Source organism: Hemitrygon akajei, chromosome 3, assembly GCF_048418815.1.
Source record: "Hemitrygon akajei chromosome 3, sHemAka1.3, whole genome shotgun sequence".
In the NCBI taxonomy this organism is placed as follows: Eukaryota; Metazoa; Chordata; class Chondrichthyes; order Myliobatiformes; family Dasyatidae; genus Hemitrygon; species Hemitrygon akajei.
In genome coordinates this window covers 62,695,744-62,712,446 of record NC_133126.1, presented here as the reverse complement: position 1 = coordinate 62,712,446, position 16,703 = coordinate 62,695,744, and the positions used below count along the sequence as shown (strand labels likewise).

The 16,703-nt window shown below is 38.8% G+C and overlaps 1 protein-coding gene across 7 annotated transcripts in view; it reads right to left on the bottom strand.

Annotated features, from left to right (window-relative positions):
• Window positions 1-16,703, bottom strand: part of mipol1 (mirror-image polydactyly 1) — a 308,039-nt gene that overhangs the window by 157,086 nt on the left and 134,250 nt on the right. For all 7 annotated transcript variants that reach the window (XM_073039992.1, XM_073039997.1, XM_073039996.1 and 4 more), the window contains 3 exons: window positions 8,854-8,983; window positions 4,149-4,182; window positions 3,725-3,895 (listed from right to left, as the gene is read on the bottom strand). In XM_073039992.1, coding sequence (XP_072896093.1) covers window positions 3,725-3,895; window positions 4,149-4,182; window positions 8,854-8,983 — 335 coding nt within the window. The remainder of the gene's footprint in view (window positions 1-3,724; window positions 3,896-4,148; window positions 4,183-8,853; window positions 8,984-16,703) is intronic.

The window sequence follows — 16,703 nt, the reverse complement described above, 5'->3', positions numbered from 1 at the left end:
TCATACCGAAGGGGGAGTTGATATCTTTTCTTTCATCAACATCCTTGGTTTTTCTTGTATTTAATGGCTATTTGGAGTAGACAAATATGAGCTTTACTGTACATACATACTTTGACAATAAAACTAACCTTTGAAGTACACAAATTAGAAGTCTGAATGGACTTGGGAGTCCTAGTGCAGGATTCCTTAAAGGTTAACTTGCAGCTTCAGTTGGCAGCAAATGGAATGTTGAATTGAATTGACTTTATTACTTACATCCTCCACATACATGAGGAGTAAAAATCTTTACGTTACGTCTCTGTCTAAATGTGCAATGTGCAATTTATAGTAATTTGTAATATATAGTATGTGCAACAGGAGAGGCAATATAACATAGAAATACAGTTGTGTCAGCATGAGTTAATCAGTCTGATGGCCTGGTGAAAGAAGCTGTCCTGGAGCCTGTTGGTCCTGGCTTTTATGCTGCGGTACCGTTTCCCGGATGGTAGCAGCTAGAACAGTTTGTGGTTGGGGTGTCTCAGGTCTCCAATGATCCTTCGGGCCCTTTTTACACACCTGTCTTTGTAAATGTCCTGAATAGTGGGAAGTTCACATCTATAGATGTGCTGGGCTGTCTGCACCACTCTCTGCAGAGTCCTGCAATTAAGTTCCTATACCAGGCAGTGATGCAGCCAGTCAGGATGCTCTCAATTGTACCCTGGTTAGCATTCATTTCGAGAGGACCAGAATATAAAAACAAGGATGTAATACTGAGGCTTTATAAGACACTGGTTAGACTATATTTAGAGTATTGTGAATAGTTTTGGGTCATTTATCTAAAAAAGACATGCTGGCATTGGAGAGGATCCAAGGAAGGTTTACAGGAATGACCCCAGGAATGAAAAGTTTAACATTTGAGGAGCATTTGATGGTTCTGGTCCTGTACTTGCTATAGCTTAGAAGAAAGATCTAATTGAAACCTATTGAATATTGAAAAGGCCTGAAGAGAGTGGACATGGAAAGGATGTTTCCAGTAGTGGAAGAGAAGGATGTTCTAAGTTCAATATGCATTTATTATCAATGTATACATTATACAACCTTGAGAATTGTCTCCTTACAGGCAGCCGCAAAACAAGAAACCCCATATATATGAAAAAAGCCTGCTTAACACCCAATGTGCAGAGAATTAAAAAACTCATCATGTTCATAAAATAAAATAACCCATAAAAAAGATGCTGAATCCCAATGTGCAATGAAAAAACATCATGCAAACAGTAACTGCAAGCAAATAGTGTTACTGAACTGAAGTTCGCAAGAGAATCCCATAGCTTAGTGCAGAGCCAAGTAAATACCTTGGAATAGTGATCTTAATTGGCCCATACCTCACCTCCAGCTCCGACACCCTGACCTTTTCAATCTGGCCCGCCACATAACTGTCTGTATGAAGAGCAGGCTCTGCTGCTTGGCTCTTTGATTCAGCCTGTAAAGTCTTCATCTGCACGACATGCTCAGTCGTGTCCAACTCCTGGAACCTGTGGCTTTGATTCGGCCTGTGCCCAATCTTTTATGCTCTTCCAAGCTCTAGGTGATGGGCCCGCTGCCTTGCTTTGCCTTGGTTCTGCCACACTGAATTGCCTCCAAGTCCAAAGGGAAGTTACAAACCATTACTTGCAATGATCTTTCGCCAAAAAAAGTGTGGTTAACTAAGTATTTATTTGCTATCTTTGTTTCATTAGCCACCAGCCGGAAGTTGTAGAGGTTCACCAGCACCATCTTAAACACGAAGTCTTCCTTCTGCAGAAGGAAGCCCCTTGAGAGCAGAGATGAGGAGGAATTTCTTCAGCCAGAGGGTGGTGAATCTGTGGAATTCATTGCCACAGATAGTTTGGGAGACCATCGCTGGGTTCATTTAAAGCAAAGTTTGGTGGATTTCTTGATTAGTAAGTGTGTCAAAGGTTATGGGAAGATGGCAGGAATATGGGGTTGAGAGGGTCTGGCAGAGCAGAGTTGATGGGCCAAAACAGCCTAAATCTGCTCCAATACCTTGAGAGCAATGAGCTTCCGCCATCACATTTTGGCTTCTATGACCAAGTCAATGTACGGTCCACATCATGTGGTGTTCAGGGATAAAAGAGTGTGGACTTTATTTGTGTAATTTTTCTGTCAATCATTGCAAGCAGCATTCACCAGCAAAGGAACTGCAATAATTACTCAAATGAGAAAAAACAACCCAAGCCAGCAAGAAAATTACTAAGTGTTTTATCTATGTATCTCTGGCCATAGGACTTGCAGAGTCCTGTTCAGCTGGCACATATGTGTCAATAAACCAAACATATGTAGAATTATTGTTGGCACTACTAAATCTTAGATTTAAACAGTTACCCAGTGCTCCACAATAGAGTTAATGAATTGACATGCCCCATTCCTTTGACATCTCAAAAATAATCCAGCATAAAAATACCCCAGGAAACCAGAGCTTTTGAAGGTCAATTATTTTATAGTATGGAATTATGTGGTACAAAATTTTTGCCACTTAGGAACAGTGCATCAGTCAAGTTACAAAGAGCAGTGTTAAAAGGAATCTACCAGTGTTTCTATTTTTCATGATTTTGACATATAACTGAAGTCCAAAATTAAGCAGTTTTGTCATTGATCTGCTGCATCTGCAGTCAAATGCAAGGCTCTGCTGACTGGTTGATGTACTTTGTATTTGTTTCACTAGCAAACATTTATATTATCATTAAAGTGTCAATAGGTGAAACATCTGTTAACAGTTGTAAATAAATACAGCTTAAGATTTAGTCGCATAATGTTCAAGGAGCAAGGTGTCAATATTTAGCTGCGTGTTTATGTGTCTGTCTGTGTGTTTTGATGGAAAATAATATGAATGCACTGCAAAATTTCAAATATTTGAGGTTAGATTTAAATATTTGTTTTTGTTCAGATTCCAACTAGTTTGTCTGTTTACTCAGCAATCTAATAAATGACTTTGGAATTTACAGAGGCAAATTGACAGTAGGTTAGATGGAATAAAAAAATGACCTAAATATCAATAGATTAGGAGTTCAAATATCCTCAAGATACAATCCTGTCGGTTATGTTGAGAATGCATCTATATGAGCCTCTAGTTCAGACTTGGTTACAGTCCACAGAAGGGCAAATTACCTGTTTAGAGCAGGAAGAACAAGTACCTTTACACGCACTCCTTCGGTGCCTATTTTATTAATGTGGTTGGTAGGTTCAGTCTAGGTAATGATACTTTCCAGTTCCCTACAACTTCAGATAACAACTGCTTGGTCTTCCAGAAAAATAAATCAAGCAGCTTTAATTAATGAAATGCTTGCTTACAAAGCTGTATTTTATCAGGTGACCCTTAATCTCATTTCACTTTGGCTTACTTCTCTCTAATATTTTGGTAAGTCCTAAACATATAGCAGAAGCCACTGCTTGTTAACATTTGATTGGTGAAGGGTGATTAGAAGTACCACATTTCACAGGAATAATAACCAATACATGGTCATTCATGACTGTTTTAAAGATGGTGGAAGAAATTATCCTTTTAAAATATCTTATTCTGAAAATTAATTCTGCATCCTGATCTTGAATTTGAACTTGAATAATTTATATACTTTAATTTTGTTCTTTTGTTTGGAAAAAAATAATGCTTACTTAACTGATGACATTGTGAAGAAAAAAGGTAACTGCTTAAAGATGTAAAGAATATTTGAAGACCAAAAGTACTTACTCTTGATAAGGCTGCATCCCTTTCCTCAATAACTGCATTCATTTCTTCAGCAGTTATTCTTTTCTTCCGCTCCCTGGCTTTGTGAATTTTATCTACAATTAAATCTCCATTCTTGTCAACTGCACATCTTGAATCAGCATTGTTGATTCGGTTCAGTAATTCCTGCAATGTCTATCAATAACATTTACATGATAGTTACACATGAATTTAGAATTAGAATTTGTTCAGTTTAGACTTAATTAATGGCCACATGCAAAAGTACACCAAATAGAATTACTCAATTTTATAAAACATCCGAGATGGACATTATTACTGTGTCAAATTCATATTTTCCTACTTCTTAGCTCTGGAAACCCACTCAATTGTGTCTAAGCCTCTAAGATATAAGAGTGACATTAAAAAATCTCCTTAGAGAGTAGCTTACCATGTCATTTTCTTCAGGGTTAATATTTTCCAACCTAGAAAAGGGACACAGACAGCCTGATCAGTAGCATTTCCTTAGCACAGCAAAATGAGTTCACTTCCCACCTCAAGTAATTTCATTCTACTAGTCTTTAGAGTCAACCATGACACTAAACATATTAAAGTGCCACCTGCTCTATTCCATCCTTCAATAATGCTCCATATCTTCAGCTCTGTCTGCAGACTGTTAAGTTATTAATGTTTACTGCTATATATGACTACAGGGATCAACTGTTCATATGTGCAGAGATGAAGGGAGAGCTGCTATGGCGGCAATACTAGCACTCTCACGGCATTAGCCTCTTCCGCCCTAAGACTTCATAAATCTATTTCAATGTCTCACTTCACATTTATAAAAATAGTCTGCCATTTACACTAAGGGCTTTGCATCTGTGTTTCCATAGTGGCTTCTCAACCAAAAGTGTACTGATACCTTCCAACATCAATAAAGTGTGCGTCTGACTTGCAGAATTAGAGTCACATTTTAATATAAATTTGGTACAATCTGTTTCAAGTATGCACACAACTGCATTCTGTATTTCTTAAATATAAGGCCCTCCATTGGTCAGGGTCAACCATGGATATTGCGTCCTGACTATCCGCGTGATACACAAGTCAGGGCAGTTCAATATAGAGAGCAAGCTGTTGCCCATGCAGCAGACTACCCTCTCCACGCAGCTGATGGATCCAAAAAGAACAGCAGAGACTGATACAGTTTGGCAGCAGCAGCTTTGCAGGAGTTGCCAGTCAGCATTGAACTGCCTTGGAGACTCCAGCTCTGCAGTTTTCCTTGGGCTTTACTTCCAAAGACTTCCCCATAAGTGGGTATAGCTGCAGGACAGCAGAGGATTTGGATCAGTTTTCCTTCTCCTAGATGAGCTACCAACCTCAGCTGATGAGCCCCATCTGCTCAGTGACTGGTGTTAAGGCACCAGTAAATTGCCTTTGTCCCTTCTCCTGTCAGTAAAAACGGCTCCGCCAGGCTTAGTAGCTGAGCCACCATTGAAAGCCAAGAGCTGAACATGGGGTTGGCAACGGCTATTTGAGATGCACGCCACTGGGAGCATTTAATAGATAATGGGAACTTATCTCCACTACCTCCCCTGACTATGACAACCTTAAGGAACCATTTCTTAAATAGGAGATAATAAATGTAATGATGTTTATCTCCAAAATTTTAAATAATTGTTTTAACATATTCTTTTCACAATGATGTAAAGTGAATCAACACAAAGATAGAGATTTTTAAAAATACTGCAATTATTCCCTTGCTTCCCTCATTGAGGCAGGTTCAGAAATCTACTTCTTTAGGCTGTGAGGAAGAGATATTAGTCAAAACTATTGTCTTAGAACATTTCAATATATAATTAATGTGGATTACAAACAAGTAATATTTTAGTCAGAAATATATTAAATCATGTAGTTCTTTTAAAAGGAAAGATGATGATTAAAATGAATAACAACTATATTAAGACTAACATTGAAAAAGGATGTAGGTATCTTTCAATAATGTCATACTTTACATTTGATGGAATTCTGCATGAAGTGCTTTCAAGTTTGATTCCTTAGAAGTGCATGTTTCAAAAATGCAAAATTCACATTAAAAATAAAATTCATCATATATATGCAACTGCAATTCTATGTTTCATCATCTACTCTAACAGCTTTCAACAGTGCAAAACATATCAGCAAAAACATGTTAAATAAACATAAATAAGAAGAAAGCATTTTGCAAGACGTAATTCAGAATCAGAATTATTATCACCAGCATGAGGCATGAAATTTGTTAACTTAGCAGCAGCAGTTCAATGCAATACATACTCTAGCAGAGAGAAAAAATAATAATAAATAAAATATAACATAATAATACATTAACAAGTCAATCAATTACATATATTGAATAGATTTAAAAAACATGCAAAAACAGAAATACTGTATATTAAAAAAAAAGTGAGGTAGTGTCCAAAGCTTCAATGTCCATTTAGGAATCAGACGGCAGAGGGAAAGAAGCTGTTCCTGAATCGCTGAGTGTGTGCATTCAGGCTTCTGTACCTTCTACCTGATGGTAACAGTGAGCAAAGAGCATGCCCTGGGTGCTGGAAGTCCTTACTAATGGACGCTGTCTTTCTGAGACACAGCTCCCTCAAGACGTCTTGGGTTCTTTGTAGGCTAGTGCCCAAGAAGGAGTTGACTAGATTTACAACCTTCTGCAGCTTCTTTCGGTTCTGTGCAGTAGCCCCCCCATACCAGACAGTGATGCAGCCAGTCAGAATGCTCTCCACGGAGCAACTATAGAAATTTTTGACTGTATTTGTTGACATGCAAAATCTCTTCAAACTCCTAATAAAGTATAGCCACTGTCTTGCTTTCTTTATAACTATATCGATATGTTGGGACCAGGTTAGATCCTCAGACATCTTGACATTGGAACTTGAAGCTGCTCACTCTCTCCACCTCTGATATTGATATGTATTCCTTTGTCTTACCCTTTCTGAAGTCCACAATCAGCTCTTTCGTCTTACTGACGTTGAGTGCCAGGTTGTTGCTGCGGCACCATTCCACTAGTTGGCACATCTCAATCCTGTACGTCCTCTCGTTACCACCTGAGGTTCTACCAACTATGGTTGTATCATCAGCAAATTTGTAGATGGTATTTGAGCTATGCCTAGCCACACAGTCATGTGTATATAGAGACTAGAGTAGTGGGCTAAGCCCTGAGGTGCGCCAGTATTGATCATCAGCGAAGAGGATATGTTATCTCTGAATTTAAATTCAGAGTGAAACATTTAGCTTCTATCACTCATGTATACTTGAATGCCCTTTTTGGCAAGCTGGGAACTGTGGAACTTTATAGTAGCAGCAGTACAATATATGATAATATAGAAAGTAAAAAAGTAAATCAATTACAGCAAGTATATACATGTATATTAAATAGTTAATTAAAAATAATGCAAAACAGAAATAGTATTAAAAAGTGAGGTAATGTTTATGGGTTTAATGTCCATTTAGGAATTGGGTGGCAGAAGAGAAGAAGCTGTTCTTGAATCACTGAGTGTTTGCCCTCAGTCTCCTGGATCCTTGATTTCCTCACTTCAAACCGCAGTCAGGACAGATTGGCAAAAGCATCTCCTCCACAATCACCATCTGCATAGGTGTACAAAGGCTGTCTGCCTAGTCCCATGTTTTACTCACTGCATACCTATCACTGTGTGGCTAAGTACAGCTCTAATGCCATATTTAAAATTGTTGTTGACACCTCTGTTGCTGGCCAAATCAAAGGTGGAGACCAATCGGCATATAGGAGGGAGACTGAAAATCTGGTTGAATGGTGCTGTAACTACAACCTCTCATTCAACATTAGCAAAACCAAAGAGCTGATTAAAAAATACTACAGGAGAAAGAAACTGGAGGTCCATGAGCCAGTCCACATCAGGGGATTAGAAGTAGAGAAGGACAGTAGCTTTAAATTCTTTGGCATTATTAAATCAGACGATCTGTCCTGGGACCAGCATGCAAGTGCCATCACAAAGAAGACACAACAGCGTCTCCACTTTCTTAAAGCTTGTATAAATTTGACATGTCACCAAATACTTCAACAAACTTCTACTGATGCACAGTGGAGAGCATCCTAACATTAAGGCCTAGTATGGCGACACCAATGTCCAGGAATGGAAATGTCTACAGAAAGTGGTGCATACATTACAGGCAAAGCCATCTCCACCATTGAGCACATATACATGGAGTGTTGCTCAGGTAGAGTAGTTGCCATACATAGTGCATCTGGATGGAAGGCATTCCCTGGTGCATCAATAAACATTGGTGAGGGACATGGCAAATTTCTTTAACCACCCAAGGAAGTAAAGGCACTTGGGTGCTCTAGTGCTTAATTAGTTCAAAGACAGGAGAAAGAATGATATTTGTGAACAAGCTCAAAAGAAATGACAAATTTTTGAAAAGCTTGGCATTACTGAAAGATACCTGCATCCTTTTCCAAAATGACAAATGTTTGATATTTTTTGATAAAGACTGGCACAGGGTTTTTAACTTTGTTCTCTTCCCTTTGGTTAGGAAGTGTTCAGTAATACCATTTCAAAAAAGAATCCTGTATTCTATTAAATAACTAAAGTAACTTATTTTCTTTCCATTCAGAAAATACCTTTATCAATCTGTTCAAATCATTTTGTGAAAACTTAAGAACCCACTGGGGAGTTTTGGTGTTTAAATAAAACCAGAATATATATTTTTTTAAATGTACCTTTATCTTCCTTGCAATTTACTTTATTTGCGAATAAGTCATACTTTGGATCCTTTTTCCTAAATATAACTGCAGATTGCAGACTACATACTGCTTTTACATTGAATTTAATTAAGTTTTGTTTGGATAGTAGAGTAGCATTGTACCAAAAATGTTAACTCCAGATTTCTTGTCTTCTAATTAATTGAGTAGTGCAAAAATAAAAGAGTGTAAAAAGTACAAGTATAATATTTTAGCCATATCTTTGAATACCTTTGGCGCTGAGTATAATATTTATCTGGATCTAGGATGTTAGTAAAAATAAGTGCACTAATTAATTGGGAGTTCTGCATGGAGTGCATTTGAATCAGTCTGAGCTTAATTCAGGATATTACTCATGTCTGAAAATTTTTTAAAAATCTGACACACATACCCCTCAAAGGCCTGTTCCAGTTGTTTACTTTTCAAAAGTGCTTCATCTCTTTCCTCATTGGCTAGACGGAGTCTGGACATAACAGCTGCATCCCGTTCACTTTGTGCACCATATATTTCTTCAACTAAAACTATGCAAACAAAGACAGCCAATGAGAAAACACATATCATTTAACAAGTGTTGTGAGATATGAATAGATTTGCACTTGACAGACTGGCTGTCAGCTACAGCAAATGAATTATGAAATAATTATAGTTTTAAAGGGCTTTAGATGCATTTCCAAAATACCAAAGAACCATTCTGATCTGTGTTGACTTTGGTAACATTGGTAGGTGTGACTGGTGCATCCTTGCACCCACAGTAAGAAAATGCTGCAACAAATTACAGAACCATATCATAGAGAAATAGGTGAAGGATGAGGACATTTGAACCCTTCAGATCTGTACTACCATTTTCATTCAAATTAATTGTGGCCTATTGTGTATCTCGATGCTACATTCCCCTACTCTCCCCATACTCCTTGATGTACTCTGTGTCAGGAAATCCAACTCCTTCATAAAAATATTTAACAACTTGGTCTCTACAGCATTTTGTGGTGAAGAAAATTTCTTCTAATCTGAGTCTTTAGCAACTTACCCCTCATCCTGAGACTGTGATCCACAATTTAAGATTCCCCAGCAGGAAAAATACTGTCTCTATACGCAGTTTGTCAAGTCATATTTGATTTTTTTTGCATATTAATACTATTTCCTCTCATTCTTCTGAACTACATCGAACGCTGACTTACTTGAACCAATCTTGCTTCAAATAACAGCGTCGCCATCACATGAATTAGTCTAGTGAACTTCCACTGCTCTTTCCCAGCAATGTGAAATTCACCCACTGTTCCTGTGGAATGAGAGATCTGATGCAAGAACTGCAAATCCTTACTTTTGAAAAGAGGAGAAGGGCAAGTAAAAGATCCTTTGTGATTTTTTTGTCATGCTTTTAATGTTTAAATATTTAAAAAATAATTGGCTTGCATTTTTGTCATGAATTAGAAAAAACTTCTGATTGCATATTTATTAAAATAGTATTGAATGTTTATGAATGTGAGCAACAAAAATTCATTTTCCAACAGCCAGTTATGATCGGTGAGTTTGACTAAGACTATTATGAATCAAAAAAATTTAGTTTGGATTACCAAATAATTCCAACTCACTCCTTCCCACCTTTTTAATTTTGGTTAAAATTATAATCTCTTCCAGTCCTCTCTCTCTCTGTGCACCTGTTACTCTGCCCCTATCATTCCCAAATCCAGTCATACTATACTGAATGCCCTACCTTTTGCTGTTAAGTTTCTAAACCCCTAAAACTTTCTATTTTTCTCTTAGTTACTAAGGCAATCTTTAAAACTTGACTCTTTGAATATATACAGGCCATTCCTTGGTAATAAACAGATTATGTTTTTACAGTCAATTTTGTCTACTTTGCCTAAATATCAAATCAGGTTTATTATCACTGACATATGTTGTGAAATTTGCCGCTCTTTGTCAGCAGTAGTGTACAGGACATAAAAAGCACAACGTTACAAAAAAAACAGAATGGCTCCTGTACCTCCTCCACAGTGGTAATAATGAGTAGAGGGCAAGTCTTGGATTGTGAGGGTCCTTAATGATGGATGTCACCTTCCTGAGGCCTGGCTTTTGGAGATACAGTATAATAACAAACGGCATCGAAAATGAAAAAATTACTAGAAGTGAATGGAGAGAGGATACTAGTTCTACCATTCAGAATCAGATTTATTATCACCGGCAGGTGTCATGAAATTTGTTAACAGCAGCAGCAGTTCAATGCAATACAGAATTATAGAAGAAGAAAAAAAATAGTAAATCTATTACAGTATACATATATTGAATAGATTAAAAATCGTGCAAAAACAAAAATGATATATGTTAAAAAGGTAAGGGAGTGTTCACAGGTTCAATGTCCATTTAGGAAACGGATGGCAGAGGGGAAGAAGCTGTTCCTGAATCGCTGAGTGTGTGCCTTCAGGTTTCTGTACCTCCTACCTAATGAGTAAAAGGGCATGCCCTGGGTGCTGTGGTCCTTAATAATGGACGCTGCCTTTCTGAGACACTGCTCCTTGAAGATGCCCTGGGTACTTTCGTAGGCTAGTACCCAAGATGGAGCCGACTAAATTTACAACCCTCTGCAGCTTCGTTTGGTCCTGTGCACTAGCACTCTCCACATCCCCCCAGCCTGTACCAGACAGTGATACAGCCTGTCAGAATACTCTCCACAGTACAAAGTTATTGAGTGTTTTTGTTGACATACTAAATTTCTTCAAACTCCTAAGGAAGTACAGCCACTGTCTTGCCTTCTTCATGACTGGATCAACATGTTGGGACCAGATTAGATCCTCAGAGATCTTGCCACCCAAGAAATTGAAACTGCTCATTCTCTCCACTTCTGATCCTTCTACAAGGATTGGTATGTGTTTCTTTGTCTTTCCCTTCTTGAAGTCCACAATTAGCTCTTTCGTCTTACTGATGTTAAGTGCAAGGTTGCTGCTGTGACACCACTCCACCAGTTGGCATATCTCGCTCCTGTATGCCCTCTTGTCACCATCTGAGATTCTACCAACAATGGTTGTGTCATCAGCAAATTTATAGCTGGCATTTGAGCTGTGCCTAGCCACACAGTCATGGGTATAGAGAGAGTAGAGCAGTGGGCTAAGCGCACACCCCTAAGGTGCAGCACCAGTGTTTATCATCAGTGAGGAGGAGACATTATCACCAATCCCTGCAGATTGTGGCCTTCCGGTTAGGAAGTCAAGAGTTCAATTGCAGAAGGAGGTACAAAGGCCCAGGTTCTGTAACTTAACAATCAGGATTGTGGGAATGATGGTGTTAAATGCTGAGCTATAGTTGATGAACAGCATCCTGACGTAGGCATTTGTATTGTCCAGGTGGTCTAAGGCCAAGTGAAGAGCCATTGAGATTGCGCTTGCCATTGACCTATTGTGGCGACAGGCAAATTACAATGGGTCCAGGTCCTTGCTGAGGCAGGAGTCCATTCTAGTCATAACCAACCTTTCAAAGCATTTCATCACCGTAGATGTGAGTGCTACTGGGCAATAGTCATTAAAGCAGCTCATATTATTCTTCTTAGGCACTTTCATAGGAACAAATGTATGTTTATACATCACACTTTTGAATTTAATAATATTCTGATAGTTTGGTTCTTTATGGAGGTGTCCAGATATTGGGCATTTGACCTAAACCCAAAAATCACTTTAACATTGGGGATAGCCTCATCTGACAGGTTCCTGTAAAGTGCCTTCAGCTGTTTGCTCTGTTAATGGTGCTATATAAATGCAAGTTGCTGTTGGTTATATTTTGTTACTTTGTGTTTCGAAACATGCACTGAACAAATTATTTGAAACTTATGTCTATAGAACAACCATGTAATTCAAAAAAAATAAACTGCAAATGAGCCCATTAGGTCAGGACATCTTATGGATAGACTAGAATAATCCAAATCCATGTTCTTTCTACTGCTGTGTAAACGACATTTGTGGTAATCAAATGAATATTGTTAATCATTAATATGATCTTACACCTGAAATGAAATATCTGTTCTAGGGTAGTGAAAGTCGTTCTCAGAATAGATGACAGATTGTTATATGAAAAATCACTATTGAGAATGACATATCAACAAAAATAGTGTTGCAGTGAAGTCAATGTATCTACAAATGCAAGGGAGCAAAGACAGGGTAAAAACTATCCATCTAAAAATCAAGGAGATACCGTAAATGTTCAAGACACACATTTGCTAAGAGCAGATTAACAAACAGCATTCTTAGTGCAGGTGAAGTTAAGTAATTATTTACTTGCCACATTACAGTTCTGAAAAGTCTTTGATGACTATAATTGAGATATAGATTGGACAAAGATCTAGAAATGGATTATAATATTCAAAACTACAAATTGTCCATTATGGTAATAAAAACTGAAAAATGAGAGATTATAGAACTAAGGTGCAGCATTATCTGCGAGTTCAAGTGCATAATCTGCAAACGGCTAGTATGCAAGGTTGAACAAATAATTGGGAATGCTATCAGAATATGAACAATGAATGGAGGTTATGCTTCAGTTAGATAGTGTTCTGGCAGGACTGCAGCTGGAGTGCTGTGTTGGTCTTCTATAAGTGCTGGGACAAGGGTTGCCAAGTTACATTCCTTTCTAACCAGTTGTAGCCAGTGTCAGGGGACTTTATTAGAATACAATATTCCTGACAGACATCAATGCAAATTCTATTGTGAGATCCACTTGTGCTTTTAAAGATCTTCATATTTTATTGCAGGATCTATGGAGTCACCTGTTTGTTTAGGGGGTGGGAAGGAAATTGTACTAAATAACACAGAAAGGCTGTGGGAGAATAAGTAAATTACAGAGCAAGTACTTCTCTCTGCATGAATGTCTCATTTAAATACAATTCAACAATGAACTACTTAAATCACAAAGAATAGCAAGTTACCTTAAACCAAGTTACAATGTACACAATGTCCAAGATTTACACTGAAATATTGGCAATGGTTAATAAAGAAATCCAGAAACAGTTGGAAGTTCCAAAAATTTTTTTTAAAAGCATCAGCATTATCTTTGATTTAACTTCAAAATAATGTTTTATTCCTGGCATGATTACAAGTAACATGTTTAACTTTAAAGAAAAACTTTATAAGTAGGTTTACTGTATTTCAGTTTCTGAACCTTGCAAACTTCCAGGAGGGATTTTGGAAACATATTCTTGATTGACTCAGCAACCAGCTTCTCCTTATATTGTACTTCCAGCATAGTAAAACATCCTAAGATGTATCATAATAACATTAACATTTGATAATGAGCAATAAGCTTGTTTAACGTAGTTTGTTTTAAAGATTTGAAAAGCTGATGAGAAGTAGAGATACAATTCAGGGAAGATTTCAGATTTCAGAAACCTGGAAACTGCAGCCAGAGTCAATAATAATGGAATGATTATACTCAAAGTACTTGAGAGAGTGCTGCCCTAAATGCCAGCAGCATAATAGGCATTTGATTGATTAATTGACTTGAGAGAGTGAATGGGTGTGAGCAAATGTTACTTAACCAGGAACCGCTGTCAGATACTGGGTGAAAAGGATATGGAGAGACTTTGAATATAAACAGCAGAATTTTGGATTATTTAAAGGCTTATTTAGAGAACAGTAAGAAAGACTGGCCAGGTATGCATTAGAAAAGTAAAACCTGGAGAAACAAATAGATAAATGAGGACTTCATAGCAGATAAACTGATTGAACACAGGTGACAATGTAGAATTGGAAAAAGCTGATCCTAATAACTGTGTTGAGATGTTCACCTCTATTGCTGTATCAAGGTGACATACAATCTGATCAAGTCTAAATGAGTTAGTGAGAGCAGCGGCAATCAGAAAACTGAAGCGTGAGAAGACATAGTTCAGCCAGTGCAGAGTACCCCTGTAGCCATCCTCCTCAACAGCAGGAATACCACTTTAGATACCATTGGGAGGGGATGACGTCACAGACTCCCGAATGCCAGGGTCCAGGACATCTCAGGTCGAGCTCTCGGCATTGAGCAGCCGAAGGTCATGGTCCACGTAGGTACCAAGAGCATAGGCAGGAAGAGTGATGAGGTTCTGCAAAGTGAGTTCAGGGAGTTTGTTTAAAAAGGCACACACGAGGAAATCTGCAGATGCTGGAAATTCAAGCAACACACACAAAATGCTGGTGGAACGCAGCAGGCTAGGCAGCATCTATAGGAAGAAGCACTGTCGACGTTTCTGGCTGAGACCCTTCGTCAGGACTAACTGAAAGAAAAGGTAGTAAGAGATTTGAAAGTAGGAAGGGTGATCTGAAATGATAGGAGAAGACAGGAGGGGGTGGGGTGAAGCTAAGAGCTGGAAAGGTGATTGGCAAAAGGGATACAGAGCTGGAGAAGGGAAAGGATCATGGGACAGGAGGCCTAGGGAGAAAGAAATGGGGAGGGGAGCACCAGAGGGAGATGGAGAACAGGCAAAGAGTGATGGGTAGAGACAGAAAAAAAGAGGGGGGGGGGGGAAGATGAAGCCACACTCAGGTTGGAGGAACAACACCTTATATTCCGTCTGGGTAGCCTCCAACCTGATGGCATGAACATTGATACATTGATTTCTCTAACATTAATGTCCCTCCTCCCCTTCTTATCCCATCCCTGATTTATTGATTTCCCCCTCCTTTTTTTCTCACTCTGCCCATCTCTCTGCCTGTTCTCCATCTCCCTCTGGTGTTCCCCTCCCCCCTTTCTTTCTCCTGAGGCCTCCAGACCATGATCCTTTCCCTTCTCCAGCTCTGTATCCCTTTTGCCAATCGTGTTTCCAGCTCTTAGCTTCACCCCACCCCGCTCCTGTCTTCTCCTATCACTTTGGATTGGGTCTCAGCCCGAAACATCGACAGTGCTTCTCCTTATAGATGCTGCCTGGCCTGCTGCGTTCCACCAGCATTTTGTGTGTGTTGTCAGGGAGTTAGTGCCAAGTTAAATGACAGGACTTCCAGGGTTGTGATCTCAGGATTGCTACACGTGCCATGTGCCAGTGAGGCCAGAATTAAGTAGATCATACAGTTTAACACATGACTGAGGAGTTGGTGTAGAAGAGAGGGGATCATATTTTTGGATCATCGGACTCTCTTCTACGGAAGGTGGGATATGTACAGAAGAGAAAGTTTGCATCTGAACTGGAGGGGGAGTAATATCCTAGCTGGAAGGTTTGCTAGTTTTGCACAGGTGGTGGGGGCTGTTATACTAGAGTTCTAGGGGATGGGAACCAGAGTGTCAGAACAGATAGTGGAGAGGTTGTGGAGACAAATGTTGTTGAGACCTCAGACAAAGTCAGGAATCAAAAGGTTGAACATGGTGCAACTAATATCCTGAGCTATATTTCAATGCAAGGAGTATTGTTGGAAAGGCAGATGAGCTCAGGGAATTTTGAAATTGTAGCCATTAGTGAGACGTGGTTGCAGGAGGGGCAGGACTGGCAGCTAAATATCTGGGGTCCATTGTTTTTGGCGTGATAGAGTGGGAAGGATTAAACGTGGAGAAGTTATTAGTCAGAAAAAATGTCATGGTTAGTCAGAACAGACAGGAGAACTTGTTTAGTGAGGCTTTATGGGTGGAACTGAGGAAAAAGAAAGGTACTGCTCTGTGGCTATGTGGCTATATTATAGACGGCCCAACAGTCCGCAGGATTTAGAGGAACAAACTTGTAGAAAGAACGCTGACTGTTGCAAGAAACAGAAGGTTGTTATAGTAGATGATTTTAACTTTCCACATATTGACTGGGACTTCCATACTGTAAAATGACAAGATGTGATAGTTGGTGTCAGATGTGTTCAGGAAAGTTTCCTTAATGAGATGATAGAAGTCCCAAGGAGAGAGCGTGCGATACTTCATTTGCTATTAGAGAATGAGACAGGACATGTGACAGAAGTTTGTGATGGGGAACACTTTGCATCTAGTGATCATAATACCATTAGTTTCAAACTAAATATGGAAAAAGATAGGTCACATCTGCAGGTAGAGTTTCTAAATTGGAGCAAGGCCAATTCTAAGTTATCAGAAAGGATCTGGCAAGTGTGGACTGGGACAGGCTGTTTTCTGGCAGACGTGTACTTGGTAAGTGGGAGGCCTTCAAAAGTGAAATTTTGAGAGTACAAAGCTTGTGTGTGCCTGTCAAATTAAAATGTAAATATAACAGGTTTTTGGACTCTTGGTTTTCAAGCAATATTGAGGCATGGTTAAAAAAGAGGTTTAGGCAGGGATGAACAAATGAGAAAC